Source organism: Haliaeetus albicilla, chromosome 29 (genome assembly GCF_947461875.1).
Source record: "Haliaeetus albicilla chromosome 29, bHalAlb1.1, whole genome shotgun sequence".
Lineage (NCBI taxonomy): Eukaryota > Metazoa > Chordata > Aves > Accipitriformes > Accipitridae > Haliaeetus > Haliaeetus albicilla.
The window spans coordinates 2,992,300-3,019,379 of record NC_091511.1 but is presented as its reverse complement, the minus strand read 5'-3'; the positions used below and the strand labels follow the sequence as shown (position 1 = coordinate 3,019,379).

The following is a 27,080-nucleotide window of genomic DNA, read 5'->3' as shown; positions in this document are numbered from 1 at the left end:
ACCCCCCTGCGGCTAGTTCTGTTACTGCTTTCAATTACAGCCTGAAGGTTTTTTTTTTGTTTTAAATTTTAAAATTACTTCTGCTTTCTTTTGCGTGCCTGGCGGGCCGGATTTGGGCAGGACCCATGAGCATAGATGACGATAAAAGGAAAAGCTTTTTCAATTTGCCCCCAAGCCCTGGAAAATTATATGGGTGAGGGGATTAAGAAAAAAAAAAAAAAGACCAAAATTGGGAAAAAATTTAACAAATGACGAATATTCTCATTATTTGACCCAAAAGGGGATCCATGTGAGGCCAGCTGGGCTGGCTTCCCCCAAAACTCCCCTGCGTCCGCCTCTTCCTTCCTCAGGGAGAGATTTTCCTCTGTGCTCACTTCCAGGAATCAAAACGTCGGCAGAAAATAGCGCGAGCACTTCAGGCAGAGGTGGTGGGGCAGCGCCTTGTATTCCCTGCAACCCACAGGTGATTTTTTTTTTTTTTTTTAAATTATTGTCTTTTTTTTTTTAGGGCTGGTGACAGCACTTTATAATGGTCTTGGAACCAGACTTGCAGGTCACGACAGGGCGATGCCCCAGCGGCAGCATCCCCCCCATCCAGGCATCCTGGTAAGTCACATGGTTTAATTTTTCCTTAAATAAATTTCCTTTTATTACAAAAAAAAAAAAAAACAAACACAAACCTTCATGCTTAAAGATGAGGATGATAAATGGAGCAAAGCATCCTTATAGGAAGGGATCAAATTGGCTGCTTGGCATGAAAGGTTGGGTGGTGAAGAAGAGATCCCACCTTACCGCTCTGAGCGTGTTTGTCCCTGTATTTCTTATAAGCAGGGGGGAAAAAAAAAACAAACAGGGATAAAAGATGGGATTTAGGGAAGAGGAGAAACTCCTGAGTATCACAAAAGCCTTGGGCTGGCTGGGGATGAAAGGAAAAAAAACCCTGTTGGGTTTGGGGCTTAACTGCAGTGGCATCGCAGGGAATTTTTCCAGCTTTTCTGCCAAAAATATCTTTTCTTTTTTTTTTTAACATAAACATGTTATTTTTCTTCCTCTCCTTCTGCACGTGAGATGAACACGGTTGTATCGCAGCTGCCTTCATGGCAGCATCTCCCACAACCCAGGAGCACCCATGGGTGGGCACCCCTGAGTTTGCACACAACGCCCCCCCCAGTACCCACTCCAAGGGTGCAAGACGCTGCTCGGGGCAGAATGTTCCACTCAACCACCCCCAACTCTTCTCTCTTTATTTCCTCTCTTTATTTTCCTAAAAAAAGGAGTTTAGACTTAAAGAAAAAGGAGTTTAGACTTAAAGAAGGCGTTAGGTGTGAGGAGGGGGTGGAGGAGGTTGGCAGTAAGAAAGAGGGGGAAGCCCGGCAGATGAAAACGAGGGTCAGGCACGATAAAAATTAACAAGAAAAATCAGTCCCAGGGCTACAGAAAAGGGCGTTGCCCAAGTACGACACTGAATTTTGTCAAATTCTGGTCTGTGCTGGTGAGTCATAGTGACTGTGCCTGTCCCCACCCATGTGCCCATCGCCGGTGGGTCCATGGATGGGTGAAAAACTGACACATCCTCACTGTACATGCCATTATAAAAAAAATGTATGGGGCCCAAAAAGGAGGAAAAATAACCCCAAACCTCTTTTCTTCCTTTTTTTTTCCTGCTGGAGGAATTTTTTTAATAATTCTGATGGGGGGAAGTTGGTTTCAAACTGGGACTTTGCCTTCATGCCAGCTACACAAAAAAATACATTTTTTTTTTCCCTTCCCCACCCGAATTAAACAGCTTCATCCTTGCGCAGGACAAATTAATTCTGCAATTAATTCCCCCACAGGATGCTCAGCCTTCATCCCTCCTCCTCCTCGCATCCCCAAATGATGTTCATTAGCTGTGACGCTGTTTATATAAATATATAAAATTATTACACCCCCCCCCCCGAAATAAATCCCATTCACCCACATAGTGTTTCCAGCAAAAACCCCACCTTTTTTGGCAGAAAAAAAATAATCACACCAGACAGGTAACAGAAAAAAACATTTATAAATATGATGCAAAAATAAACAACATAGTAGCAAAAGCACAAGACAATAAATCAACAAATAAATAACTGCTAATCTCCATACCACATATATAGAGAAAAAATACCTTCAGTTTGAGCACCGATTTTTTTTTCTGTATTTTTCCTATGTAAACAGAGACAAAAAGCAGAATATTTCCTTATAAATACTGTCTGGCATAAAGTAACCACCGTCCCCATCCCAAATTTCAAGGGAAGGAAAACCTGAGCAGCTGAAAATTGTTCTAAAATAGAAAAAAAACCCAGCTGGCATAAAATGTTTTTCTAAAAGTTATAAATATATGTATAATCTAACCTCTTTTAGCTAATATAAAGTGTTCTTAAGGCTGGGGAAGACTCAGTGCAAGGAAAATCTTCCCCTCCTCTCCTGCTACATTTCCCACCCCCACCCCCCCCTTTCTGCAAAACTTGGATTTGCCTAAAGAAATGGGGTTAAAAAAGTGCTTTTTTGGTCAATCAGGGGATGACAGCAACTGTGAAACCGAGCTGCAGGTCGAGGCTTCGCCCTGGCTGAGGCTCTCGCTCTGAGAATTCCAATTTTCTTCTCCTTTCTCGATGCAACAGCGAACGCAGTTCAGACCCTGCCAGAAATCCCAGGAGCTGCAGGTGTACAAGAAGCAGAAACTGAAGACGATGGTGACGGCAACGATCACCCCGACGGCAATGAAGATGAGATAGGGCAGACCAACCCAACCTGCAATTAAAAAAAGAAAATAATTAGCGCTGCGGCGGCAAGGAGCGGCAGGGAGGATGAGATTTTGGATGGTTGCAGTCACCGGTGGATTCTGCAGGCTCGGGAGACGTCGCGTGGGTCAGGAGCGGAGACGGCGTCGGCTCTGCAGGAAGAAAAAGAGGACAAATAGGTTAATATTAATTTTGTCCCCCAAATCCCCCCTTTTTTTTTTGTTTTACCCCACGCGGCGCAAAAAAGCGTCTTGCCGTGCTGCGGTTTTGGGACAGTTTGTGCAACGCAGAAGGGGCACGGGTGCAAAGGAGGGGGAAAACCGTGGGGAAAGGCGCACGCGAGGACGCGGGGAAAGGGGTTTGCAAAGACGCGCTTTCTGCGCACGCACGCGGAGACGCACGCAAGGACGTGCGGCGAGAAACTCGGCCAAGAAAGCACCCCAGGACTCGCAGGGAAGCAGTGGTGGATTTTGGGGTGGGCTGCTCCCCGCACCGTGCAGGATGATGTGCGCCAGGCAGGCGTTGTCCAAGCTGCCCTGGGCTCGGTAGGTTCCAGCCGAAGCTTTGCTGAGCTCCAGTTTCCTGTCCCGCAGCCTGACGCCAGCCACGGCGCTGCTGGTTTTGTGGCAGCGGCTCCCCAGGCAGAGGGCAAAGTTCTCCCAGCTCGTCCCGTTGCGTTTTTGCAGGTGGAACGTCTTTCCGGTGAAGTTGATGGGGATGGTGACCTGATTGTCCTGGCGAATATAGGCGGTGATGGTGGGACACGGCTCAGCTGGAGGGAGAAGAAGTTGGAAAGCTGTAAATTCACTTGGGAGAGGTGAGGAAGGTACGGGGGGGGTGTGTGTAATAAAATGGGGGGGGTTGCAAAAAGATACGGAGGGTTGCCAAAAAATAGGGGCATTGCAAAAAAATAAGGAGAGTTGCAAAAAAATAGGGGGGTCGCAAAAAATGAGGGTTTGGAAAAAGGTATGGGGGGCTTGCAAAGAAAATAGGGGTGTTGCAAAGAAAAACTAGAGGGGGTTGCAAAAAATCGGGGGGGGTGGTGTTTTAGGGTGGTTTCGAGGATTCCCAAGAAGGTAAACACACACACACTGACTATAAGGGAAAAAGCAAGCCTTTTATTAACTACACACATGCGTTATGCTAAGGGTATCTTACAAAGCTAAAAAAAAAAAAATAATTAACATACTGACCCAAGTACTGTGAAGATGAACCACCTGTACATTCTTGTGCCGTCTTGCACCACGAGCTCAGCCCCACGGTCAGTAGGTGCCGGCTTTACGTGGGACGCCCCCACGAAGGCAGCGGTGGCCTCGCCGTACACCGACCCACTGCTCTTCCGAAAATGCCGGTGTTTTTATACATTTGCCAAGGAACGGATGTTGACGCTTGTGGTCAATGAGTGCCAAAAGAGGCCTCGATTGCATCATAACAAGTCCAGGAGATATTCGCCTGCCGGCCACGCGTGCTGGACATGCCATGACCATCCCTTAGATTGGTTGATGCGCTTTGTGCACGCGACAAATTATCATAATCCACCGGTCCCATCCACCGTGCTCTAACCAACAGCAAGACTTTTGCAAGGGAAGCAAAATGACGTGCGGTGCCTTGTATTCCTCCCCGATTGCACGTAAAAAAAAAAGGGGGGGAGGGGCAAAAGAAAAACAGACCGGATGGGGAAAACCCCCAAAATATGGGGGTTTTCAAAACATAACGGGGGGGCCGCAAAAATAGGGGGGTAAAGAAAACGGGGAGGGGTATCAAAAAACGAGGTGGGGGTGTGAAGAAAACGATGGCGGGATCAAGAACTGTGGAGATTTGCAAAAAGTGGGGGCGCCCCCCCGTCCCGGAGGAAGCAGGGCGGAGGTGAGAAAGGATCAACCCCCCCAAAATGGTGCTTTGGGAGAGCGAAGAGCCGCGGGGGGGGTCAGGGCAGCTGAAGCAGGGAGAAAGTCGAGAAATCGCGCAGCGCTGTGGGGAGGAAGAAGCGAAGTTTCATTCAACTTTCCGAGCGCCCCCCCCACCCCGCGCCCCCCTTCCCCGCTCACCTGCCGGACCGGGGCAGATCGGGAACAGCGCCAGCGCCGCCAGCAGCGCCCAGAGGGGCCTCATGGACCCGGGGGGCCGGGGGGGCCCGGGGAGGCCCGGGGGGGGGGGGGGGGGGCCCGAGCGCAGCCGAGCGGGACGGAGCGGGGCCGCCGACAGCGGCGGAGCGGCAACCGGCGGGCCCCGCCCACTGGGCAGGCCCCGCCCACCTCCCCTCCCTCCCCGCCCAGTGGGCGGGGCCTGGAGCGGCGCTCTGCGGCTCCGGAGCGGTGCGCGGGCGGGGTGGTAGGGGCTGCATGACGTCTGTACCTGCGTGTGACGTAGTGCGTACGTGTAGCGCCTCGAGAGAGGTGTGCGGGGAGGCAGGAGGTGTGCTGTTGCGCGTACTGGACGTGGCGGATACGGAGTCTGTAGTGTGGGCAGTGGAGAGCGTACGAAGGGCATCTGGTGTGTGCGCATGCGCTAGAGGCTGTACGCGACACGGGCGGGATGCTGCGTGTACGCGTCCGTGTAGGTAAGAACTACATGTACCTATATGCCACATAAATAGTGTGTGTATATAGAATATACACCATATATAGTGCGTATATATGCACTGAAGTCTATATACGACACTACGACACTAGTGTTCTACGTGTAAGTGTCCATATACATATAAAAATATATATACCTATATGCCACGTAAATAGTGTGCGTGTATATAATATATACTATACATAGTGTGTATATATATACTAAGTTCTGTATATGACACTAATAGTATACAATAGTGTCCGTATATATAAAAATATATATACGTATATAATACGTCACTAGTGTGTGTATATACATAGTATATAGTATATGTATATCTGTAGCAGTATATACATACACCATGTATACTCTATGTAGGATGTATATATACACTGCACTACACGTACTATTCTCATATATGTCATATGTTGTCTCTGTCTCAGCCAAAACCAGGACGACTACACTAATAGTATACTATAGGTATTATATATAGTGGTAGTGTGGGTGTATATATACAGAGAGACACTATATGTGTGTGTGTATACATAGACACTAACACATATAGTATACTATTTGTATAGTATATATAATACATTGTTAGTGTACGATATATACTGTACTAGAACTAGTATAATATAGTATATACTACTATACTACTATTAGTATAGTATACTAGAGAGACTATATAGTATATATACCATATGGTATGTATATTATGTGGTAAATATGCTATACCATGCAGTATATATACTACATAGTATATGTACACACACTATATATACTAAATATATACACAGGCTATATATAGTCGCCACACTATATACTACAGTGTATATCCATAGTTGACATATAGTGTATATACATTAATATATACAGCCTATCTTTTTCCAGCCCCCCCTTTTTTCCCAGCCCCCCCTTTTTTTTAACCCCCCTATTTTTTTGCAACCCCCCCCCCCCCCCCCCCCAATTTTTTGCACCTTCTGACCCCCATCTCCCCCCAGGAGCCGGGACCCCTTGACCCAAATAAAACCCTTTTCCAAACAACAAAAAAATGGGATTATTTGGTGCCGCCCGTCTCCTCGCTCCGACTGGATCCCACGTCCTCCTTCGGGCCTTGCAACAAGGAAAACTGGTCAAAATGGAGCCGGAAAAGCCCATTGGGGGATTTGGAGGGATTTGGGGGGACAGTACTTGCCCCAGCTGGTTTGGGCACATGGTGGTTGCCTGGCATGGGAAGGTGGGTGGGGAAAATGGGGGGAAAAATGGGGGATTTGGGGTGGGGTGGGCTTTTTGTTGGTTTTTTTTTATTCTTTTCCAATTTGAGGGGCTTTGGATTATGAATTTGCAGGATTTGGCCTCAAAATAGAGCTGGGAGGAAGGGGAGGGTGCCCGGGAAGGCCGAGGTGTGACGGGGAACGGGATGGGGACAGTCCCAGCCCCCCCCAAATTACCCCCATGGGGCTGGATATTGCTATTCCTGGGTGGTGGCAGCCCCAAATTTGGGTTGGTTTTGCCCAATTTTGGGGTTTTTTTGTTTGGTTGGTTTTTTTTCCAGATTTTCCTGGGTGTTTTTTGGGGGTGGGGAGGAACCTGCAGGGGTCCGGAGGAAGACAAAGGGCTGAGGAAGAGCGATGGGACCCTGGCCAAGGGTGCAGGCAGGAGGCAGGCGGGGGGGGGGGGGCAAACCTGGCGGGGGGGAAATGCTGCGGATTTGCATCGGCTGTTGGGGTGCACGGAGCAGGGGGGGCGGGATATCGGGGTGCTGCTTTGGGGTGCACCGAGGGGTGTAAGATGGATATTGGGGCTCTGCATTGGGGTGCCCCGAAGGGTGCAGGGTATTGGGGTGCTGTGAAGGGTGCAGGATATTGGGGGGCACCAGGGGGGTGCACAGTATTGGGGTGCACAATATTGGGGCTCTGCATTGAGGTGGAACAAGGGGTGCAGAATATTGGGGGGCACCAAGGGGTGCAGGATATTGGGCTGCAGGCTATTGGGCTGCAGAGAGGGGTGCAGGATATTGGGGCTCTGCATTGGGTTGCAGGATATTGGGGTGCACAATATCGGGCCTCTGCATCGGGATGCCGCAAAGGGTGCAAAGTATCAGGGTGCTGTGAAGGGTGCAGGATATTGGGGGGCACCAGGGGGGTGCAGGATATCGGGACTCCGCATTGGGGTACACTAAGGGGGTGCAGGATATTGGGGTGCGAGATATTGGGGTGCACAATACTGGGGCTCTGCATTGGGGCGGACCAAGGGGTGCGGGATATCGGGGTGCCCTGAAGGGCTGTAGGATATCGGGGCTCCACATCGTGCTTCAGCTCATTGCAGCCAGGACAGCAGCCCCCTCCTCATCCTCCTCCTCCCCATTTTGGGGTGTTTCTCCCAGCAGCCCCCCCACCCCAGGCAGCCCTGCCTGCTGCTCAGCTGCCTGTGCGCAGCGGTAGCACCGATGCTGGCCTTCACCCTCCTCTTCCTCCTCCTCGGCACCCTCCTGGTGGGTGACGCCGGCCGGGGGGGTCCCCGAGCCCCCTGCCCTGACGGTTGGGTGGGCTTCGGCCGACGCTGCTACTTCGCTTCCAAGGCCGAATGCAACTGGTTGGCGCGCTGGGACCGCTGCCAGACCCTGGGGGGGCCACCTCGGCCGGCATCGACTCCACGGCCGAGCTGGCGAGGGGTGTGGGGGTGTCTTGGGGTGATTTGGGTTTTTCTGGGGGGAGGGAAAACCCCCCCATCATCCCATTTTTGCTTCCCGTAGGACTTTCTGCACCCCTACAAAGGGCTCACGGCGCATTGGCTCAGCATCCACCGCAACGGCACCATCTGGATGCGGCCAAGCGGTGCTGAGCGTAACCTCCAGGTGAGATTGGATGGGGGGGGAAGGGGGAAATTTTGGGATGGAGGATGGATAAAAACCCGCCCGATCCCACCTCTTACCCCCCTCCCCGTGCAGGTAGCCCATCCGCAGGGAGAGCAGCTGCGCTTATTCAAACGAGAAGGGGCTGAGCAGCTCCCGCTGCAGCACCGAGGCTGCATCCTGCACTGGCAAATAACCCACATGGGGGGGTCCTGATGTTGAATAACCCACACGGTGGGGGGGGGGGGGGTCCCGGTGTTGCCACCCACCCACCACAACCTGGGGATGCTCAGCCGCTTCCTGATGCCTTTTTGCTCAAAGCTTGAAATAAAATGTTGGAAATGGGTTTGGAAATTGAAAAGTTAAGGATGTTTTGGTGCTGGGGAGGAGGGAAAAAAATAGGGTTTTCTTCCAAATAAGCCTGCCAAGGCCACTGCCTCCAAGGGTGACACTGAATTTGCTGGTGGGTTTTGGCTTGCGGTGGTTTCTTTTTTGGCAGAGGTTTTCTCCCACCTCCGCACGATGGCAGCTTGGGGGAGAGGCGGGACGTGGGACAGGGTTGGAAAAATATTTTGGTTGCTTGGATTTAATGTAAACATGAACTGCTGCGTTTGGGATCCCATGTGGGAAAGCCCTGGGGAGGGGTTCTTGGGGGTCCCAGGGGACCAAGGAGGTGTTGCGAGGCCAGGGCAGCCTTTGGGGTCCCACGTGGGGCAGCTCTTGGGGGGTTTGGGGGACCAAAGAAGCTGGGGGGGACCAGGGCAGCCTTTGAGATCCCATGTGGGGCAGCTCTGGGAGGTCCTGGGGGCCCAGGGCAGCCTTGGGGGGGGGGGGTGTCTTTGTGGGACTGGGGCAGCTTGGTGGTGGGTCAAATGCAGATGCCGCCTCCTTATTATAGCAAAAAAAAAAAAAAAAGTGTTTATTATATTCTGAGCACATTTATAATCAATTGCACATTAATTACTCGGAAATACATCCTGAACATGGAGAACAGCAGAAGAAAATGGGGGGGCGGAAGTGAGCACGAACACATCCTTGTGATGACAAAATCAGTTTTAAACTGAGGTAGCAAGCGGCTGGTATTAACACAAAGCCTGCAAAAGTCACAATTTTTAATTTGGGTTGGAAGCCCGGCTAGTGATGGGCATTGAGGTCAGTAAAAGAAACCTTCAGAGGGGGCTGAGTTTGGGAGGAAGCCCCAGGCTTTCACCTCAAAACCAGCTAAGTGAAGCCCAGCTCCTGTCAACGAGCTTTGGATAAATTTAACAAGTGGCTTTTAGATGAGATGAGCCATGCCGAGCTCAGACCCAAAAGCCCCTGGATATAACCCAAAATGGAGACATCTAAGATGGAGGTAGGACCATGAGCTGAGGTGGAAATGACTCCAAGACCTGGAAAATAAGAGTTGAGGAGCATCAAGGAGTGTTTCCAACCACCGTGGAGCAACCAGCTTTGGGGGGACCCTGCCAACGCATCAACCCTTCGGGGACAGTTTGATGGTGGAGAGGAGCACGCAGAAGTAGGGGAAGACCTTCTCTCCGCTGAAGGAAGCCACGGGGAAGGTGAAGATGCGTTGGCGGCTGCCAACAGCATAGAAGGAGACCTGTCCCACCTCATAGTCCAGGTAGACCCCTATCTCCCCGTTGAGGAGTGGGACGGAGGTGTTGGAAGGAGCTGTGAGGGCCACACAGAGCTCATCGTACTTCTGCAAGCCCCAAATCTCAGTATTAGGCTTGAAAAGGATCCGGCCTTTCCTCTGAACCGACTCACGGGCCACCCCTACGGCCCAGAAGCGCCCGTTTGCTTCCACCTCCCAGTAGTGACGGCCCGAGGTGAAGCCCTCGCTGCCCAACATGCACGGATCCGTGTCGAACTGGCCCGGACCCTCAGGCCACCGGCGTCCAGGTCTACCCCAGCTGGCCTCTTTGAGGTCCTCAGAGAGGATCACCTCGGGACCCGCTGTGGCCGGATCCAGGGTCACGTCCACTGGTGAGCAAACGAGAGAAAGAATCAGAAGCCAAACTTAAGCTTAGAGGACGCACACCCCCAAAATCCCCATCACTGGTTACTTTTCAAGGAGAAAGGGAGAGGAGTGGTGAGGTTGGAGATGGAAGAGCGAAGAGATGGAGGTTGGAGATGAAGGATCTCCAGTTGAGGTTGGACATGGAGGAACCAAGAGATGGAGGCTGGAGATGGAGGATCCAGGGAGATAGAAGGTGGAGCTGGAGGATGTCCAACTTCAATGGACATCGCACTTGATGCAGCCCAGAAAACATCAGGAATTGGTACTTTGCTCCTCTCTGGCTGCTTTTGGTTACCTTCAAACTGTTTTGCCGTGTGGTAGTCCAGGGCAAGATCCCATGTGCACGGCCGTGGTTTGAGGAAGAAAGCCATTGCACCTGCAACGTCCTCCTGGCTAGAGGCGCAAGAAAGGGGAAAGAAAGAATAAAATAAAATTATTATCCTACAAATGAGCACATCTCAGCTTTTCACCCCTTTTTATGTCAGAAAACGGGTTCAACCGCTGCATTTAATCAAAATACCTGAAAGAAAATGCCATTTTTTTCTCCAGCAGCTGCAAAGAAGCTTGGTTCATTTATGGGAAAACCCATGGAGATGGATTGAACCTATTAATTCCATGATGACTATGAAGGGAACATGAGGAGCACATTGGGATAGACCCACCTACCTTGTAGATATGATTATACCCCAAAATCCCCATTCCTTGCGCTGGCTCAGGGATGAATCCATCTTAAATCCATCCCTGCCTCCACCATTCATTTTCTTGGGCAATCAAATCTGACAAGGTTTACTTGAGTGAGAAAAATCCTTAAAATTGAGATAAGCCGAGTCCAACTCTCTCGCGCCCAGAGAAATCCTGCAATAAGTGGAGAAATTTGCAGCTGGCCCTGGGGGAAATGTGCATGGGAGAGATAAGGGCTGGCGTCAAAGGGCCTCGAATCCATCCTCTGAAACCGAGCATGGGGCTTTGAGTGCAAACAAGCGGTTGACTGCAGTAAAGGGCACTGGAGATGAGAAATAAAGCCCCCAAATGGTTGAATAAACCATGCTGTGATGCTCAAAAATAAACAGGTTGCTGCTTTTTCACATGCTTTCCCCAGCAAAACTGCAGAGGGGAGCTAAAGCAGCAGGTGGATGAGTGAAAGTGGGAAAAAGGTGGGAAAATCAGCCTTAAATTAAGGTATAAGCAGGAACTGTGCTGTTTCTCACCCAAGTTTCCCGAGCCAGATCGTTACGGGTAGACAAGAAGCAAATAATAACCATGACCAACCGCTGCAAAACACCTTTAAATCCGAAACAAAGATCCTGAGGGCAAAGCAGGGATAAATCCACTTTCCTTCTCTTATTGATGGGATGGGGAGAGTTCTCAAAGTCCCCTTTTCCCCCCCCAAAAGATGGCAGGGTGATGTAACCCGCCCAGCAGCACTAGGGTTTTCCCCTCTCTCAAACCTTTAGGGGTTTTCCTTGGTGGCACTGGTGCTGTTTCGGGGTTCCTCCGGCTGCTTTTCCTCCACCAGCTTCTTCTCCGCTTGGCTTTTTTCCTCGCTTGGGTCTTTTTTTCCCCTTCTCTCTGGCACAGGCTCAGCAAAAGCTCAGACCCGTCTCTGCCTCCACCAGTTTTTATCAGCTGGGGAGGGAGGTGACCTCCAATCTCATGCCTGCAGACAGGGCCACGACACACTCGGACGCCTCCTGCGCCCTCCGATTGCACCTTCCCCCCCCCCATTTCAGGGCCATCTACTTTCTCAACGTAGGCATCAGGGAGGAAGGAGAGAAAAAAAAAAAAAGGCGCTGCAAAAAATGTGCATTATCGCACCCCAAGAAAGAAATTGGTTAAATTTTTGCCCCCCCCAAGTCCCCAAATCTGGCTGCAGCCCCTTCCACACAACGGAGCTGAGTAAGGCAAAGCAGAGACAAGGATGGGAGCAGCTTCCAGGTGACGGATGAGATGGCAAAGCCTGGAAATGAGACAACCTGGGGGAGATAAAACATATTTAAAGCCAACCGTGGGCGAGGAAATTTGCTTTTCCCGCCCCGGAAGGTCGTACTGGGAGCCGAGTGCGGGAACACCCAGGGGCGGTTCGAGGGAAGGCGGCTTCGCCCCGTGCCACCACCAACCTCCAGCACCGATGTCTTCTTGCTGGGAGGGAATTACGGCCGCAGCAGCAGCGCAAAACCTCTGTGCCGAGACCAGCCACGACGTTGCCACCGTCATCTCCCGGTACTGAAGAGGTGAAAACCCCTCGGGGCCAAGCGGTGCCAGCAGAGATGGATGAGCAGCCACAGGTTGTGGCCACGAAGCTTTTTGGGGGACCCGCCGAGACCTGCGAGGTGAGATCGTCTTCCTATGACCCATCAGGCCTCTTCCCCCCACCCCAAAAATGGTGCAAAGCGAAAATATTTTCATTTCTTGGTGGGAAAGCAAAGATAGGGCACCTGGTCCTGTTCGTGGGAGAAACTTGAAGTGAGTCGATTCCCGCTTTCAAGGGAAGGCAGCAAGGTGGCTTTGGGGGGGGGGATTATTTGCTTTCCTCCCCCAAATAATTTAAGATTTTAAAGGTGGGATTATGCAAATGAGCTGGGCTGATTGCTTCAAATTATTACTTTTTTTGGGTGCATTCAGGAGAAAATCCAGTCTCACCTGCGATCCCTAAGGAAGGTGTTGGCAGAGTTTCTGGACTGGAGAACGAGCGAAGAGAAGCGACACTGGGACTACCTGGTAAGGGTCCCCTTGGCCTTTCGGCAGCCCAAAGGGGTCCTTGGGCATTCCCCCCCCCCCAGTCCCTCCAGCAGAAACACGTGGGATCATCTCTGCAACGCATCCCAGCGCCCTGCAAAGCCCCAAACCAGGTTGGAGCCGCCAGCACGGATCCCGGGCAGGTTTGGCGAGCACTGCCTCTGTGTGCAGCTGCTTATTATCCCTACTTTAAAGCGCTTTATTTTCATGGCGCTGCTCGTTTTCATCCCAGATCAAGTCCTAAAGGGACATTCATTAATGTGGAATTAACCCTCCCCGCTGCTTCCCAGGGCCCTGGTTGATTTTGGACCAACTATAAAGAGTGAATGGCAATGGGGAAGGGAAAAGGAGAAGGAAAAGCATCAGATGGACTGCTCAATTACCCTCCAGTCATTAATTAACCACATCCCCGGTGTTACAGCTCCCTGGCTCCAGCCAAAGCACTTTGCGCTTTAGCTTGAAAGGGAAAAATTCTGTTCTGGGGGTTGCACGTGGTCTCACATGGTTTGGGGTTTTTTTTTCTCGTCCAGGAGACAAGCAAAGCCGAGTGGCATCGCATCGGGGCCGAGTTCGAGCGGCTGCACCGGTTCTTGGCAGAGAAGGAGCGCGTAGTGCTGGGGCGGCTGGCGGAGCTGGACGCTGCCTTCGAAGCAGCCCAAGCAGAAAAATCTTTGCGGGTGGCCGAGGGGATTACACGGCTCCACAGGCTCATCGGGCAGCTGGAGGTCAAGCGCACACCCCAGGTGAGAACCCTCCTTACCGAAAAGCTCCCCAAAAGTGCTGCCCATGGGGTCCTGACCCCTCTTTTCCCCCTCATTTTAGGATATCAGGAGCATCCTAAGCAGGTATGTGGCATCTGGTCGCTTCCCCCTCTGTGTCACCCTGAGTGTGGAGGGGCTGGGCTGGGGTTAAACATCCCTCCCATAACATCCCCCCCCTTGTTTCTCTTCTCAGCTGGAGTGACATGAGGCTTCACCTCCCCTCCGAGCTCCCCGCTGAGCTGGAGAAGAGCCTGAGCTCCTGCCGCCGCCAACGGGACGCTCTCTGGGAGGCCCTGAAGGAATTCAGAGGTGTTTTGGGAGGAATTCTGTTCTTTTGGGAGGGATCCAGGGGTATTTTTGGAGAATTCAGAGGCATTTAGGGAGGAATATTCTTATTTGGGGATTTGGGGGTACTTTAGGAGAACTCAGGGGTACTTTGGGAGAATTCCAAGGCATTTGGGGAGGAAAAGATTGTTCAAGGGAAGGCCACAGCAGACACAGCACCACGCTCACCTTCTCCCTCTCCTTCCAGACACAGGGCAACCTGAAACAAAGCCAGGAAGGGGGAGATGTGCCAGCGCAGAAGAAAAGGGTGAGGCACATCTTGTGTGTTTTGTCCCTTTTTTCCTTCCCCTACAGCAGCCTCAGCCCCCCCCACTGACCCTCTTGCCTTTCCCTGCAGCAAAGCCACCTTGGGAGCCTGGTGCACTTCCTCTCCCACAGTTTTTGGCAGACAAAGAGCGTGCAGTGGGATGAAGAGGAGCAGGACAAGGCTGAAGAGCCCCGGCGAGGCCAAGGGCCAGCCAGTGGTGGCGAGCGGGTCACCCCGGGGAGATGCAGGACGCGGACATGTTAGCTGGATTCTGCCAGACACTGCTTTTCCCTCCGGATACCTGGGTGCTGCCTGCACCCCCAAACACGAGTTCTCTCCCAGCCGAGCTCCTCTCCCAGCTCGGATCCTGCCAGAGAAGCCGCAAAAGCCTCCGCTCTACCCCAAACTTGCCTTCACCAAAGCTGCCCCTTCCCTTAGTGACTGCTCTTGGGGTGCTCCAGTTGCCGTTCGCCGTTAAGGTAATGAAAAAAAAAAACCACATTAAGGTGTTGATTGCTCCTGCGGGGCCGAGGCGGGGGGGGGGGGAGGCAGCGGCGGGATGTGGGGGTGCGTCGAGGCGGACCTGGTTGAAAACCGCGCCGCCGAGCTTTCACCGGCGCCTGCGGGGCACTGCGGACCTGACAGAGAACACCCAACTCCACCCCCACCCCCCCCCCCCCCGATCGCTGGAAGCGCTTTCCCGGCTCCGGTCCCGCGGGGATGAGCCGCACTTGGGGCGCATCCACCCGCACCGCGCCCACGCCCGGGTGCGGCTTCTTCAAGGACACGAGCCCCGCCCCGGCGCAGCCGGCCCTGGGCGCAGCCCTCTCCTGTCGTAGCTTTTACCGCCTCGCCCTCGGCGTAACCCCTTTGTTGCCACCTCTCCGGTCCCTCGGCGCAGCTCTTCCAGTGACTCCCGAGGCGGCGGCCACCCCTCCCGTACAACCCCTTCATCGCCGCCTCGCCCTCCCTTTCTCCCCCCACCCCGCCGCAGCACTTTTATTCACGCCTCACCCTTCCCCGCTCGGCGCAGTTTCTAATGCCGCCTCGCCCGGCCCTCGGTTGCAGCTCTTTTATCGCCGCCTCGCCCCAGGGGTAACGGCTTCCCTCGCTCCCCCGCCCCGTGACCAGCTCCTTTGCTGAACCCCCTGGGGTGGCTCTTAAAAGAGCCTTTGGGTTCAACGTTTATCGCTCCATCCGCCGCGCTCTTAAGACTCGCCCTCAGCCGGCGCAGGACCCCCGACTTCCTCCACGCCTCCAGCCGCCGCCTCCTCTGCTGCTGCTGCTGCTGCCGCCGCCGCCTTCGCCTTTCCCCGCGGTCTCCTCGTTTTCAAGCGCTGCGCGGTGACTTTAACAGCGCGCCTCGGCCCCTTCGTCTTCCCGGCGGGGCGCCTACGGGCTCCACCAACCGCCCTCCCGCGCCGCCCGGTTCCCTCCACTCGCTCCTTACCGACGCGGCCGAGGCGGAACGAACCGGTGAAGCCGCTGCCCGTCACCCGCCGCAAAAGCCCTTTGCTGAGCAAAGCACCGACCGCCGCCTTCAAACGACCACCGTTCCGCACCACGTCGTAACCCTCGGTGGCAAGCGTCTTCTTAATGAAAGCGAACGAAGCGCCTTTACGGGCCGTGCACGAGCAAACGGCGGCGAGAATGAGATCCGACAGCGACGGCCACCCGCGCTTCTGCGGCAGCGACATCCCCGCCCTCGACGTGGACGGCTGCGGCTCTCCTCCTTGCTCACCCGACATGGCCGGGCGCGCCGCCTTCGAGGCTCGGCGCCGACGGCTTCGAGGCCCGGGGCCTCGCCTCGCCGCCCCGCCCCGCCCCCACTCCTGCTCCTGCTCCACTCCTGCTCCCTCCGCCGCCGGCCGCTGACTGCGGGACAGCGCCCCCCGGCGGCCCCTTATATAGCCCCGTGCCGGACGCAACCGAGTCAACCTCCACGCGCCGCTGCTCCCCCCGCCCCCTCCCCACCCTTCCCGCCGGCGCCAAAATGAGCTCCCACAGACACAAACACGCAGAAAAAAAACACCGCACCCCACTTCCCCAAGGGAAAACACTGGGTTCATACCCCCACCCCATGGCCCTTCCTATCCCTGCGGCTATGCCCTAGAGAAGCCCTGTTTAATAAAATTAATAAAATAAAATAAAATAACCCCTCCTAAAATGTGAAAAATTGCCCCAGAAAGTCAAGCGGGTGCAACACACACTCGCCCCAAGGCGCTGCAGCTCCGGGAGCTGTTTAGGAACAAAAAAAAAAAAACTTAAAATGAGGTATGAACGGCAGATTGGTTTTACGTACATGCAGACAGGTAGCAAAACAGCAAAAAAGCGGCAATTTCCGGAAAAATATTTCTTCCTTGTGCAGCCCTGGCTTCTCCTCCTGCCGCCGAAGCCTCTCGCAGGCTGAGATCCCTCTTGGAAAGGGCCAATAACTGCCTGAAACATCTAAGAATTAATGAAGCATGAAGTTTGCCTCCTCCTAATTAAAGCCCTGTTCCAGCCATTTCCTAGAAAAAAAAATACTTTTAAAAAAAAGAGGAAAAAAGGTTTTCGGTTTTGGGGGTTTTTTTTCTGTTTTTGTGCCCAGAGAGCTGCTACTAGAGATTAAATTTGGGGGTTTATTTTGGTTTAGTTCCTCCTGGTTTGTCCCGTCTCGTTGTATCGCGCTTTGCTCCATCGCATCCTCGAGGCCCCTCCACGGCTGTCAATAGCGGGAAAGGGGATCACAAACGCCGCCTCTTATTGGCCGCCGGACGCGCTGAGGCTTCCTATTGGCTGCCCGACATCAACCAATGAGAGTGGATCTTTCCGTTCCGCTCTCCCGCGGCGGAGGTGGGCTCCCCCCGCCCACTAGTCCCTCCTTGGATAGGAGCGAGCCTGGGTCTGCTAACGGGGTTTTTGCGAGAATAACAGATGCCCGGTGGGTTTTTGCATCGCTTCTGCCTATTTTTGCCTTCGTTGCAAACCGGGGGGGGGGGGGGGGGAGGATGGTTGGCAGCGCCTCTGGTTTCCCCTGAGGAAGGGGCTGTGATTCTCCTGGGGAAAAGCTGAAGCTGATTAATTTGGGGCTCAGCACCCTGCAGGTTTTACGATTCTATTTGGGAATATCCAACTTATTTTACTGTTTTATCAGCCTTATTCGCAACTATACTGATTCCTGATTAGTCTCTTCTTTTAAAAATTATTTTTATGTGGGCTATATTTTATAAAAGTGAAACTTTCAGCTCGAAGACCCTCGTGCAGTTTGGTTCCCTGAATTAATTTTATTATACAACTGCATTAACATTATTTCCTCCGGGGATGGGCTGCTCTAACACTGCCTCCACCTACAGATCCTGCGCCTGCTAGTTCTTAGTTTTTCTGCTTCTTATTTTTCACATCTGATTTGGGTGCTGAGGTTTAGTGGTGTTTTTTTCTTCCACTTTAAACCCCCCTGCTGGGCTTATTGCCAGCATCACAGCTAATATCCGCATGAGGTCTGCAGGACATAGAGGAACTCTGCTCACTCGCTGCATTCCTGCATTAATCCCTGTTTTCTACAGCCACCCTCCAGCCACAGTTTGCTTCCCCTGGGCACAGCTGGAGTGGTAGAAAACTCACCCTGCAAATAAATCATCTTTCCTAAACCCCTGGCAATTGCTGCCTGCATTCCGTGCTGTTGTTAAATCCTTGCTGGCCTTGTCCCTGGGGGTTGTTTTATCACTGGGGCAGTGGGAACGTCAGATGAGCTCTCTGTTGCTTTTCCCCATGAGGTTCTGGATGCCAACACCGGCCTCCTGTCCTGTCACCGTTTCCAGGAAAACCATCGCCCGGCCCCTTCGCGTGGGCGTTTCTCTGAGCGTTCACAAGAAACAACCTCGTCGTTTCAGCCATGGCTGCGGGACACGCCGTGGAAAATCTTCAGGAGGAAATCACCTGTGCCATCTGTTTGGATTTCTTCCGTGATCCCGTCATGCTCCTGGGTTGTGGCCACAATTTTTGCCGCTGTTGCCTCGATTGTTGCTCCGCAGATGCCTCTGGGGCCGGTTCCTGCCCCCAATGCCGTTTACCTTTCCCCCGTGATGGCTTCCGTCCCAACCGGCAACTGGCCAACGTGGTGGCGGCCGTCCAGGAGCTGGCACTGCCGGCGGCAGAGGAGCTTTGCCGGCGGCACTGCCAGCCCTTCACCCTTTTTTGTCGCCGGAATGGGATCCTCCTCTGTGCTGCCTGCACCGAGAATCGTGCCCACCGTGCCGTGCCCCTTGAAGAGGCCGCTCGCGAGTACAGGGTGAGCGAAATCCCAGCTCAGACACCCTCTCCTTGCCTGACCGATGCTAAAAACCCAATTTCCCTTAAAACTCAGCCCCCAAAATAAATATATTCAGATTTGGCAAAGCTTTTCCCCACCTTTCCAGGGGAAAAAAAGCAATACGAGCGTCCCAAAGTCAAAATTGAGCTGAAATGCTGCAATTTGCCGAGGCTTAAGTATGCAGTGGGGTGGGAGACAGTGGCAGCTTGGGGACCAAAATTCTAAATATGGGTGATTTAAAAGCTCCAGCTCTCACCCAGCGCATGCACCATGGAGGGTTCCTTATCTGCTTCCGGGCACGGAGAGGAAATGGGGGTCCCCAAAGGGGGTCCAGACCCAGCTGGGGGTGCAAGGGTGGGGGGGAAAGGGGGACTGGGGTGTTCAAGGGGCTGGTGGGACTTTTTAGGGGAGGTCTTGGAGAGATGAGGTATCCCAGCCTGGCTGGGAGACCCATAGTGGGCATACATCACTATATATTCCTATATCTATATAATGTCTGGGTGTATATATATATCATAACTATAAAACCAATTATAATGTGAATACATTTGCATATCTGCTTCAGTACAGCCAAAGAGGAGGATGAGGATGGGGCTGCCCACGCTGGCCATCTCCAGGGTGCTTCAGGGGTGCCAGCCCCCCTTTATTCCCCCCCTCCAGGAGCCAAAACCCCTTTTCTTGGTTGCAGGAGCGGTTCGAAGCTTCCCTAAAGGCCCTGCAAGAGGAGTACGAGCGACGTGCCAGGCTGGCAGCAGCAGCGGAGGAAATGAGACAGGAGATGCTGGTGGGTGCTCCCACCATCAGGGTGCACCGTGGGGGCCAAACTACTTCATTCCCTCGCCCCAGCATCCTCCTCCTCTCCCTTCATCCCCCAGACCCGAGTTGATGCCGAGAAGCAGAAGTTCCTGGAGGTGCTGGAAGGGCTTCGGCGGGTGCTGGGCGAGCAGGAATCGCGGTTCTTGATCCGTCTTGGTCGCCTACGCCGAGGGCTGGAGGAGCAGCGTCGCAGTGAGACCACTGAGCTGGCCCGGCTCCGGCAATGCTGCACCGAGCTCCAGACCAAGTGCCGACAAACGGACAGTGACCTGCTACGGGTGAGCCAAACCCTTCCCCAAAATCCCTCTGCTTCCCCCCTTTTGGCTTTTATTCCCCAGCAAACAGCCCTGAGCATCTCTCTCCCTTCCTCTCCAGGATGCCCAAATCACCTTGAGCAGGTACCAGGGCCAAAAAGCATCACCAGGAACGGCGTTTTGGGGCCAAAATCCTCCTTTTGAGGGTCTCCTCCTCACCCTGCATCCTCTTCCCCCGGGATTTTTGCTTTTGAGCTAGGGGGGTTGATGGTTAATCTGGAGCTTGGTGGCAATGGGGGAATCTCCTGTTGCGTCTTGCAGGAGCTGGAGCCTTTCCCAGGGAAATAAAGTTCTCCCTGTGGTTTTCCAGCATGAGGAAGGGAAATTTGGGGATGTCTCAGCATTAAACACCCTGATTTGCTCCCTCCCCGAGGTGCACGGAGTGGAGGGCGCAGCCATCGCTGCCACCAATGCCAGAGCTGGAAGCGGAGTTTGAGGATTTTGCCCTGAAAACCAACATGCTGGCAGAGGCGGTGACACAGTTTAAAGGTGTTTGGAGGGGGAAAATTGGCAAAGGGGATTTAATAAGCAGAAATGGGAGCCTGGGGCAGGGTTGGGCCCGGCAGAGACCCCCCCAGGGTTGGCAAAGTTTGGCTGGAAGGTCCAAGCATCGCAAATGCCCCTTTAATATAAAATAATTAGGGATTTATCCCCCTTATAGCAGCCTTAGGGGGTGGGAAGCTGCAGGTGGGAGGTGCAGAGGGCTGCTGGCTGTTAATTAGCACCCAAATTAGGATGCTAATTCAGTGTGGGGGGAGGCAATGACCCACACAAAGTGGGTTTGAGTCTCCCACCTCTCCATGCAATGGGGAATGGGGGGGGATATGGGACAGCCCCAGGGCCGGATCCAGGAGTACAAATCTCTGGGGTCATCTTCTATTTCCAGACATCTTGGGGTGCTCGCTGGAGGAAGACTTGGGGGGATACCGGAGAGGTGAGTCGGGCTTCAGGACTGACTTTATGTTCAGTGCCTGGGGCTGATACTCAGATTCAGCATCCAGAGCTGGGGCTCAGCTGCAAAATCTGGAGCCGATGCTCTGGTGCAATACCTGGGACCGATGCTTGGGTGCAGTATTTGAAGCTGATGCTCTGGGGCAACACCCAAGGTGGATGCTCGAGTGCAATATTTGGAGCTGAAGCTCCAGTGCGATGCCCAGGGCTGATGCTCAGATACAGCTTTTGAAGCTGATGCCTCTGGTGCAACATTTGGAGCTCACAATCAGCTGCAACACCCAGGGCTGATGCTCTGGTGCAATATGCAGGGTGGCTGCTCCAGCGCAGTATTTTGAGCTGAAGCTCCAGTGCAATGCCTGGGACTGATGCTCTGGTACAATATTTGAAGGTGATGCTCCAGTGCAACACTTAGAGCTGATAATCAGGTCCAATATTAGAAGCTGATGCTCTGGTGCAGCGCCCAGGTGCAATTCCCAGGGTTGATGCTCTGGTGCAACATTCACAGCTGATAATTATGTGCAACTTTTAGAGCTGGTGATCTGGTGCAAAGCCCAGGGTTGAAACTCAGGCATAGCATTTGCTGCTGATGCTCAGGTACAATATTTGGAGCTGACGCTCGAGTGCAATATTTTGAGCTGATGCTCTCATGCAACGCCTGGGACTGATGCTCGAGTGCAATATTTGGACCTGATACCCTGATGCACCGAATCCCGTAACACCCCTTTCCCCCTCCACCCCAGCAACCGTGACGCTGGACCCAGCCACAGCTCACCCCCAAATCCTAGTGTCAGCAGATGGCCGGACCGCAGGACGCCGGGAATCGCCCCCGGCTCCTCTTCCCTCTGGAGCCGAGCGTTTTGAGTCTCTCCGCTGCATTTTGGGTCAGCAGGGCTTCACAGGGGGTCGGCACCGCTGGGCTGTGGAGGTTCGTCCCGGTCCCGACTGGGCGCTGGGGGTGGCTCGGGAATTTGTGTCCCGTAAGGGCTGCTTCGGTCTCAGCCCTGAACGAGGCGTTTGGGCTGTGGGGCAGTGGTTGGGGCAGCTACGGGCTCTCACCTGGCCCAGCCCCGCATCTCTGCCCCACAGCCGCGTGCCCCGACGTATCGAGGTGGCTTTGGATTACGCTGGTGGGCGGGTGGCTTTCCGTGATGCTGACAGCGAGACTGAAATCTTCGCCTTTCCCCCGGCTGCTTTTGCTGGCGAACGGCTCCGGCCGCTGCTCTGGCTGGGTGAGGGGCCGGCTCTGCTCACCCTCTGCCCATGAACCTCTCAAAACCAGACCCTTCCACCACCCCAACAAACCCTCCTGCTCAATAAACAGCCCCAACCCACCCCCTCACCCCATTTGCTTTTCCTTTTAACACTTAATTTAGCAAAATTAATCACATTTTGCCCTCCTGCTCCTTGCCAGGTTTGCACGGACTCAAAATTCCCCTGAAATACCACTTTTTTGCAGCTCTGCTGGGCTGTTCTCCAGTGAAAATAAGCCTCAAAGGAGGGAAAAAAGACAAGGGAATATCTTGCTTCCCACCACAGCTGCACAGCACTTACCCCAACTCCCTTTCCCAAAGTAAAACCCACCCTGAATACACATTTTTTACCCATTTAATTATTATTATATTTTCAAGGGCAGGGGGAGGAAATTAAAGAAAGATAAGGGAATTACACATGGACCCAGAGCAGAGGAGGATTTTGCATGCTGGGCAGAAGGGCCACACTCAAGGGATATTTTTTTGCCAATTTAATGCTTTTTGTTGGGTTTCCACCCCACCATCACACTGTGTTTCCCCATGAGAAAGTAACCTCAATAGGAGGACGGAGAGATTTTTGTTTCCCCGGTTGTTTGCCAATGTAAACAAGACCCAGAAATACAGGGAGAACCTCCCTAAAAAATATGAGAGCTAAATTTGAGGGGGAAAAAAAAAAAAAAAGAGCTTTGCTGCTGGTGGTGGATGCCTCGTAGGAAGGTTTTGCAAGCAGAGAAGTCTCTGCTTAAGATTTGCAGAGAAATTCAGGGAAAAGGGATAAAACCATTCCTAGTGCCTCCCCAGATCACTCAGGCTGGGGCCTCCCTGTGGTTTTGCAATTGCTGCCAGGATGCGAGCAGAGAGAGAGGCCACAGATGGGATTTTATCCCCCATTTCACCACCTACGAGTGAATAGAAGGGGAAAAAATAAACAAACCAGCACCTTGAGATAGCAGGAAGTTGTTATTAGGGTTAAACCACATAATAAAGCACTGTTATCAGGCAGCACAGGCAGGTCTCTGCCTCTTACAGCCCCAATCACTCCGCCTCCGCTGCCAGACTCGCCTCCCTGTCCGCAGAGACTCATGACATCGGCCCAAGGAAGAGGAGAAACCACCAGGAAAGGCAGCACAGAAGGTGGCTGCTTTCATCCCCAGGGCCCTAATTTTAAATAAGGCTCCTGACAAACCCGCAGATCACTGCTAAACCCAAATTACAGCCTGGCTCAGCTGTGTAATTAGTCACTTCCCTGCTTGGTTCACAGCAAGGTAGGTTGTAGGTGATGTCACCCTCAAAAAAGGAGAGCTCGTTACAGCGCAAGGTCCAGCGATGCTTCGTGTCACAAGTGAAAAACCAAAGTGCTTCTTTGCAGTATCCTGCTCCAACAGATGAGCTCTTGACACTCTGTTTCTTCTGCTTTTCCTCTGAAAAGCTTTACAGAGGTTTAATTTGAAAGTCCACACAAAAAAATAAAGCATAAACAACAAAAAAACCATTGCCTCCTCTGGGTAGATCAGCAGGCCCAGAGCTCGCTCTTCAGCACTGGGGGAGAAAAATCAGCCTCTTTTCACTTGAAGGCACCTCACCAGCCTCACGTCAGCGGTTTGGACGGCAGACCGCTTGGCGTGGAGTGCGCACAACCCCCATTCCTCCAGCAAAGCCAGCAGATGCGCCTCGCAGCCCTCTTGCAGAGCCGCCATGGCAGCTCTGTGAACCCCAAAACCCTTCTGGATGATAGAGAAACCTCGCACCAGCCCACAAAAAGAGGCTGCGGGAAGCAGCTTCAGGTTTTTTTTCTGCGAGAGACGAAGCTTTTTCCATAGTGCTGGAGCCCGGGGGGAACGCGGGCGTGTTTTGGGGTGCGGTGGGGCTGGAGAAGAAGATTTTTGGGGAGGTTTTTTAACACCCACCGCTTGCTTCGCCCGCGCCATCCCGCCGCACTGTTCCCGCCATCTCCCGCGCCCCGCCTTCTATAAAGCCCAGCGCGCTCTGACTGGCTGCTCGTTCTCCCACAGCGGCGCTCCATTGGCTGCTACTCGCTGCGCGCCCACCCCCCGCTCCCCTCTTCGGAGCGGACCTGAGTGAGGACTGCGCGCCCGGCGAAGCGCGGCGGACGCGAAGGGACGGACCTGAGTGAGGACTGCGGTTCCCCTGCGAGGGAGGGGGTGCTAAGACCTCCCCTGCTCCTCATTGGCGGCCATTATAAGTGGAAAAAGGCGGATTTTGGGTGGCAGGTTTGCAATTATTCGGGTGAATAATCGGCGGGTGGTTATAAAAACGGGGCTCAAAAGGCACTTTTTTAATCACTGGCTCGTTATACCCCAAAAGGAACCAATTTCGCCCCAAAATACAGCTCCAGTGCAAATCGGGGGGGTGTCAGTGTTTTTAATCCTCGGGTTTTGGGGACATTTTCCCCTAGACAGCAGGCAGCACGCTGGGAAATGGGGATTTTCTGCCACAAAATGGTGCCCACGGGGAAGAAAATCCCAAATTGGGGAGGAATTGGTTAATAAAAGAGAGGTTTTGCACTGCTGCCTCAGGGTGAAAGTGCTGATAACCTCCCAAGGCCCCATTTTTTGGGGCAGACTGTCCCCCTTTTAAGTGAAAATAAAAACACTTGGGTGTTTTCAGTGCCAGCAGTGGAGGTGGGGAGAAAACAGCTCTGCAAATATCCCTGAAACCACCCAGATTTCACCCAAATCCTGCGTGGAGAGGGGAGTGAGGGCATAAATCTCTCCCAGTATCACCAGTCTGCCTAGTTCCCCCTCCCTGCAGCCGGCCTTTTCCCCACTTCTTATCCCAATTTCTTGGGATAAAATTTCATCATTTCATTTCATAACTTCCCCCGCTCTGAAAAGAAGCTCTTTCTCCCCAAAACGAAGCCGAGCAGGACTTTCTTCCCCCCCAAACCCCTTACTGCCCAACCCCCCTCCCTGAAAAGCCACATCTGAGGGTTTATTTAAGCTAAAAAGGGCTTTTTTAACATAAAAGGGGCTTTTCAGCAGCAGAAATTATGTCCCTCCCCAGACCCTGGTACTCCAAGCCTGGAACATATAGGACAGAACGTATAGACCAGCAAGCAGGCTGTGGTATAGGGTGTTAACTATAGTGAGGGGAGCATATGGACTGTGATATAGGGCCTGGATATAGTGCCCAGACCCTACAGCCCAATACAGGCACAAGAGCACACAGCCCACATCATATGACCCCATATAGTGTAAATATATATATATAGCATATATAGGGCCCAGACTGTACAGCCACATATGGGGACGAGAGCACAGACCTTTATACAGGTCCTAGACCCCACAGCCCAACACAAGGCCTGGAATATAGGGCTGAGACCATATAGGAACCACGGCATACAGGTCTGTCTACATAGACCCCCATAGATCTATATAGACCCCTACAGAACTGTATAGACTCCCATAGGCCAGTTTGTGGCCTGCAGCAACCAGAGCATCGAGCTGAATGAATATAGGGACGAGACCCTATAGCACAATATAGGGCCTGGGCAGCACGGACGGAGCTGGCTGCTGGGCTGAGAGGTAACAAAAGAAATTTGGATTTGGGTTTTTTTTTTTTTTTAGGGTTTTTTTTTCCTTTTATTCTGGAAAATAATTTCTCCGCTTGGAGCTGCCCTCGCCCCAAATTTCCCCCGTGGTGGCACCGGAGAAGCGGCGGGTGAACGGTACACTGCTGCGCACCAAATCCTCCCCGCTAAAGACACGCCAAAAAAAAATGATGAAAAAGGAGGAAAACACCCACCAACCCCCTGCAAAAAAAAACCCAAACCAAACCCACAACAAGCAGAGTCACGGTGCCCGCTAACTCCAACTGGGATCGTAACCTGTCCAGTCCGAAGGAGGCGCGAGATAAACGCGACGTCCCCGATAGACGAAGCTGACGATGCCACGATAACCGGCGCGGGGGACGCCAGATTTGAGGTCGTCCATCAGCCCCAGGGCTTTGGCGAAGGCTTTGAAGGAATCACGGCCGCTGTACTGCAGGCGGACAGCACCGAGCTCCCGCCGCCGGTTGCCTTGGAGCTCCTCCACCCTCACCTCCGGCGCAGCGTAAACCTTGGGGAGAAAAGAACGTTCGTACTCTTCCTTTTTGAGGTAAGAAAGATCCAGTTGGGTAAAAGGCACGAAACGGTCATTAAGTTTGATAAATTTTAAATATTGATCGAAAAATTGCCCGTGGCTCACTCCTTTACGACCGAACGTCATCGTACGGGAGACTTCGGGGCGGACGCAGGAACGATCTCGGCGTTGTTCGGGTTGACGCATCCAATCGTCCCAAAAAGCTCTTGGCCATTTGGGTTCAAGTTCATCCCAAAGTTCGGCCAAAAGCAACCAACCAAGACCAGGAAAAAAATCAGTCCGGTAAAGCAATTCGGCTTGTCCAACATCCACCATTTGTTCTTTCCCGTTGTCGTTCCATGCGGAGACACACCAGAGGCTGCGATCAGCAAGGAGGAGCGGGAATGCCGCTTGGAAATACTCAAAAAAATCCGGAGCAACTTCTAAATCATCCTCTACCACGATGGCGGCACGGTAACGGAAAGTCCGGAAAACCTGTCCCAATGCCCAACGATAATGCCGAGCGATTTTATAATAACCTTGGAATTTACGGTGTTCTGCCGGCACCGGGATATCGCTGAGATCGGGTTGTCGGATATGAGCCACGGCGTCGCCGTAGGAGGCAATGACACGAGCCGTTTCAGCGTGACCGCAATCCTGGCTGACGATAACGGGGAAACGTTGGGCCGAAGGTCGGTAACGTAAGAGTTTATCCAAACACCGACGGACGGTGCTGCGGTCGCAAGCCATCACCAACACCGGTAACACCGTGCTGGCGGGATCGGTGAGTCGCGGTGGCGCCGGGGAGGGCGGTGGGGGGGGAGGTTTGGGGGTGATTTGAACCCCGCGTCGCCGCCCCCCCCACAACCCGCTGTAGCGGTGAATTTGGCGCAGGAGTTCTTTTTGCCGTTCCAGTTCGGTTTCGGCATCTTGCGCCAAACGAATCACTTCTGCCGTCAGCCGGTCGCCTTCGCCAGGGGAGGCCGGGCGGCTCCAGAGGAAGAGGAGGAGGAGGCCATTCCAGGCGATGAAGAGCGCCGCCCCCCACAACACCAAGCTGCTCTTCTTCAGCATCCTTCAGCGCTC

General features: G+C 53.1%; 6 protein-coding genes across 10 annotated transcripts; 2 read left to right on the top strand and 4 right to left on the bottom strand.

The window, feature by feature from the left end:
- Positions 1-2,022: 2,022 nt before the first annotated feature.
- On the bottom strand, positions 2,023-4,918 carry LOC138682767 (uncharacterized). The gene is made up of 4 exons (XM_069774172.1): positions 4,811-4,918; positions 3,256-3,534; positions 2,855-2,914; positions 2,023-2,772 (listed from the first exon to the last, which is right to left on the bottom strand). The coding sequence occupies exons 1-4, from the start codon at positions 4,872-4,874 to the stop codon at positions 2,531-2,533; spliced, it is 645 nt and encodes a 214-aa protein (XP_069630273.1). The 5' UTR covers positions 4,875-4,918; the 3' UTR covers positions 2,023-2,530.
- Positions 4,919-9,649: 4,731 nt separating this feature from the next.
- Positions 9,650-10,956, bottom strand: LOC104314040 (butyrophilin subfamily 1 member A1). Its single transcript, XM_069773866.1, has 3 exons — positions 10,865-10,956; positions 10,245-10,591; positions 9,650-10,161 (listed from the first exon to the last, which is right to left on the bottom strand). The coding sequence occupies exons 1-3, from the start codon at positions 10,954-10,956 to the stop codon at positions 9,650-9,652; spliced, it is 951 nt and encodes a 316-aa protein (XP_069629967.1).
- A 1,369-nt stretch (positions 10,957-12,325) lies between these two features.
- LOC104314030 (E3 ubiquitin-protein ligase TRIM7-like) lies at positions 12,326-14,451 on the top strand. The gene is made up of 6 exons (XM_009913317.2): positions 12,326-12,528; positions 12,821-12,916; positions 13,465-13,677; positions 13,757-13,779; positions 13,889-14,004; positions 14,228-14,451. Exons 1-6 carry the CDS (start codon positions 12,466-12,468, stop codon positions 14,449-14,451), a joined length of 735 nt encoding a protein of 244 aa, XP_009911619.2. The 5' UTR covers positions 12,326-12,465.
- An 890-nt stretch (positions 14,452-15,341) lies between these two features.
- Positions 15,342-16,035, bottom strand: LOC138682774 (histone H1B-like). Its single transcript, XM_069774193.1, has one exon. The coding sequence runs from the start codon at positions 16,033-16,035 to the stop codon at positions 15,496-15,498; it is 540 nt and encodes a 179-aa protein (XP_069630294.1). The 3' UTR covers positions 15,342-15,495.
- Positions 16,036-17,939: 1,904 nt separating this feature from the next.
- Positions 17,940-24,278, top strand: LOC104313043 (zinc finger protein RFP-like). Of its 4 annotated transcripts, none has more exons than XM_069774098.1 (8): positions 18,162-18,557; positions 19,267-19,362; positions 19,454-19,672; positions 19,770-19,792; positions 20,082-20,197; positions 20,595-20,642; positions 21,403-21,587; positions 23,925-24,278. In XM_069774098.1, the coding sequence occupies exons 1-8, from the start codon at positions 18,162-18,164 to the stop codon at positions 23,988-23,990; spliced, it is 1,149 nt and encodes a 382-aa protein (XP_069630199.1). In that variant the 3' UTR covers positions 23,991-24,278. The 4 variants fall into 4 exon arrangements, with proteins under 4 accessions (XP_009910117.2, XP_069630199.1, XP_069630201.1 ...); XM_069774100.1 differs by having other exon boundaries at positions 23,422-24,278; XM_069774099.1 differs by lacking the exon at positions 23,925-24,278 and adding an exon at positions 21,749-21,993.
- On the bottom strand, positions 22,854-27,068 carry MGAT1 (alpha-1,3-mannosyl-glycoprotein 2-beta-N-acetylglucosaminyltransferase). Of its 2 annotated transcripts, XR_011322704.1 has the most exons (2): positions 24,025-27,068; positions 22,854-23,971 (listed from the first exon to the last, which is right to left on the bottom strand). XR_011322704.1 is itself a non-coding variant. In XM_069774107.1 (1 exon), the coding sequence occupies exon 1, from the start codon at positions 27,066-27,068 to the stop codon at positions 25,737-25,739; it is 1,332 nt and encodes a 443-aa protein (XP_069630208.1). In that variant the 3' UTR covers positions 22,854-25,736. The 2 variants fall into 2 exon arrangements, 1 of the variants encoding a protein (XP_069630208.1); XM_069774107.1 differs by having other exon boundaries at positions 22,854-27,068.
- Between the last annotated feature and the right edge of the window lie 12 nt (positions 27,069-27,080).

Coding starts and splice junctions, on each gene's coding strand:
- LOC104314040 (XM_069773866.1), bottom strand. CDS start 10,956: ATGAATGGTGGAGGCAGGGATGGATTTAAGATGGATTCATCCCTGAGC. Junction 10,592..10,864: donor GGTATAATCATATCTACAAG/GTAGGTGGGTCT, acceptor TTGCGCCTCTAG/CCAGGAGGACGTTGCAGGTG. Junction 10,162..10,244: donor TCTCCCTTTCTCCTTGAAAA/GTAACCAGTGAT, acceptor TTTGCTCACCAG/TGGACGTGACCCTGGATCCG.
- LOC138682767 (XM_069774172.1), bottom strand. CDS start 4,874: ATGAGGCCCCTCTGGGCGCTGCTGGCGGCGCTGGCGCTGTTCCCGATC. Junction 3,535..4,810: donor GATCTGCCCCGGTCCGGCAG/GTGAGCGGGGAA, acceptor TTCTCCCTCCAG/CTGAGCCGTGTCCCACCATC. Junction 2,773..2,854: donor CGAGCCTGCAGAATCCACCG/GTGACTGCAACC, acceptor TTTTAATTGCAG/GTTGGGTTGGTCTGCCCTAT.
- LOC104313043 (XM_009911815.2), top strand. CDS start 18,162: ATGGCTGCGGGACACGCCGTGGAAAATCTTCAGGAGGAAATCACCTGT. Junction 19,793..20,081: donor GCCCAAATCACCTTGAGCAG/GTACCAGGGCCA, acceptor TCCCTCCCCGAG/GTGCACGGAGTGGAGGGCGC. Junction 20,643..21,402: donor CTTGGGGGGATACCGGAGAG/GTGAGTCGGGCT, acceptor CCTCCACCCCAG/CAACCGTGACGCTGGACCCA.
- MGAT1 (XM_069774107.1), bottom strand. CDS start 27,068: ATGCTGAAGAAGAGCAGCTTGGTGTTGTGGGGGGCGGCGCTCTTCATC.
- LOC104314030 (XM_009913317.2), top strand. CDS start 12,466: ATGGATGAGCAGCCACAGGTTGTGGCCACGAAGCTTTTTGGGGGACCC. Junction 13,678..13,756: donor AGGTCAAGCGCACACCCCAG/GTGAGAACCCTC, acceptor CCCTCATTTTAG/GATATCAGGAGCATCCTAAG. Junction 13,780..13,888: donor ATCAGGAGCATCCTAAGCAG/GTATGTGGCATC, acceptor TTCTCTTCTCAG/CTGGAGTGACATGAGGCTTC.
- LOC138682774 (XM_069774193.1), bottom strand. CDS start 16,035: ATGTCGGGTGAGCAAGGAGGAGAGCCGCAGCCGTCCACGTCGAGGGCG.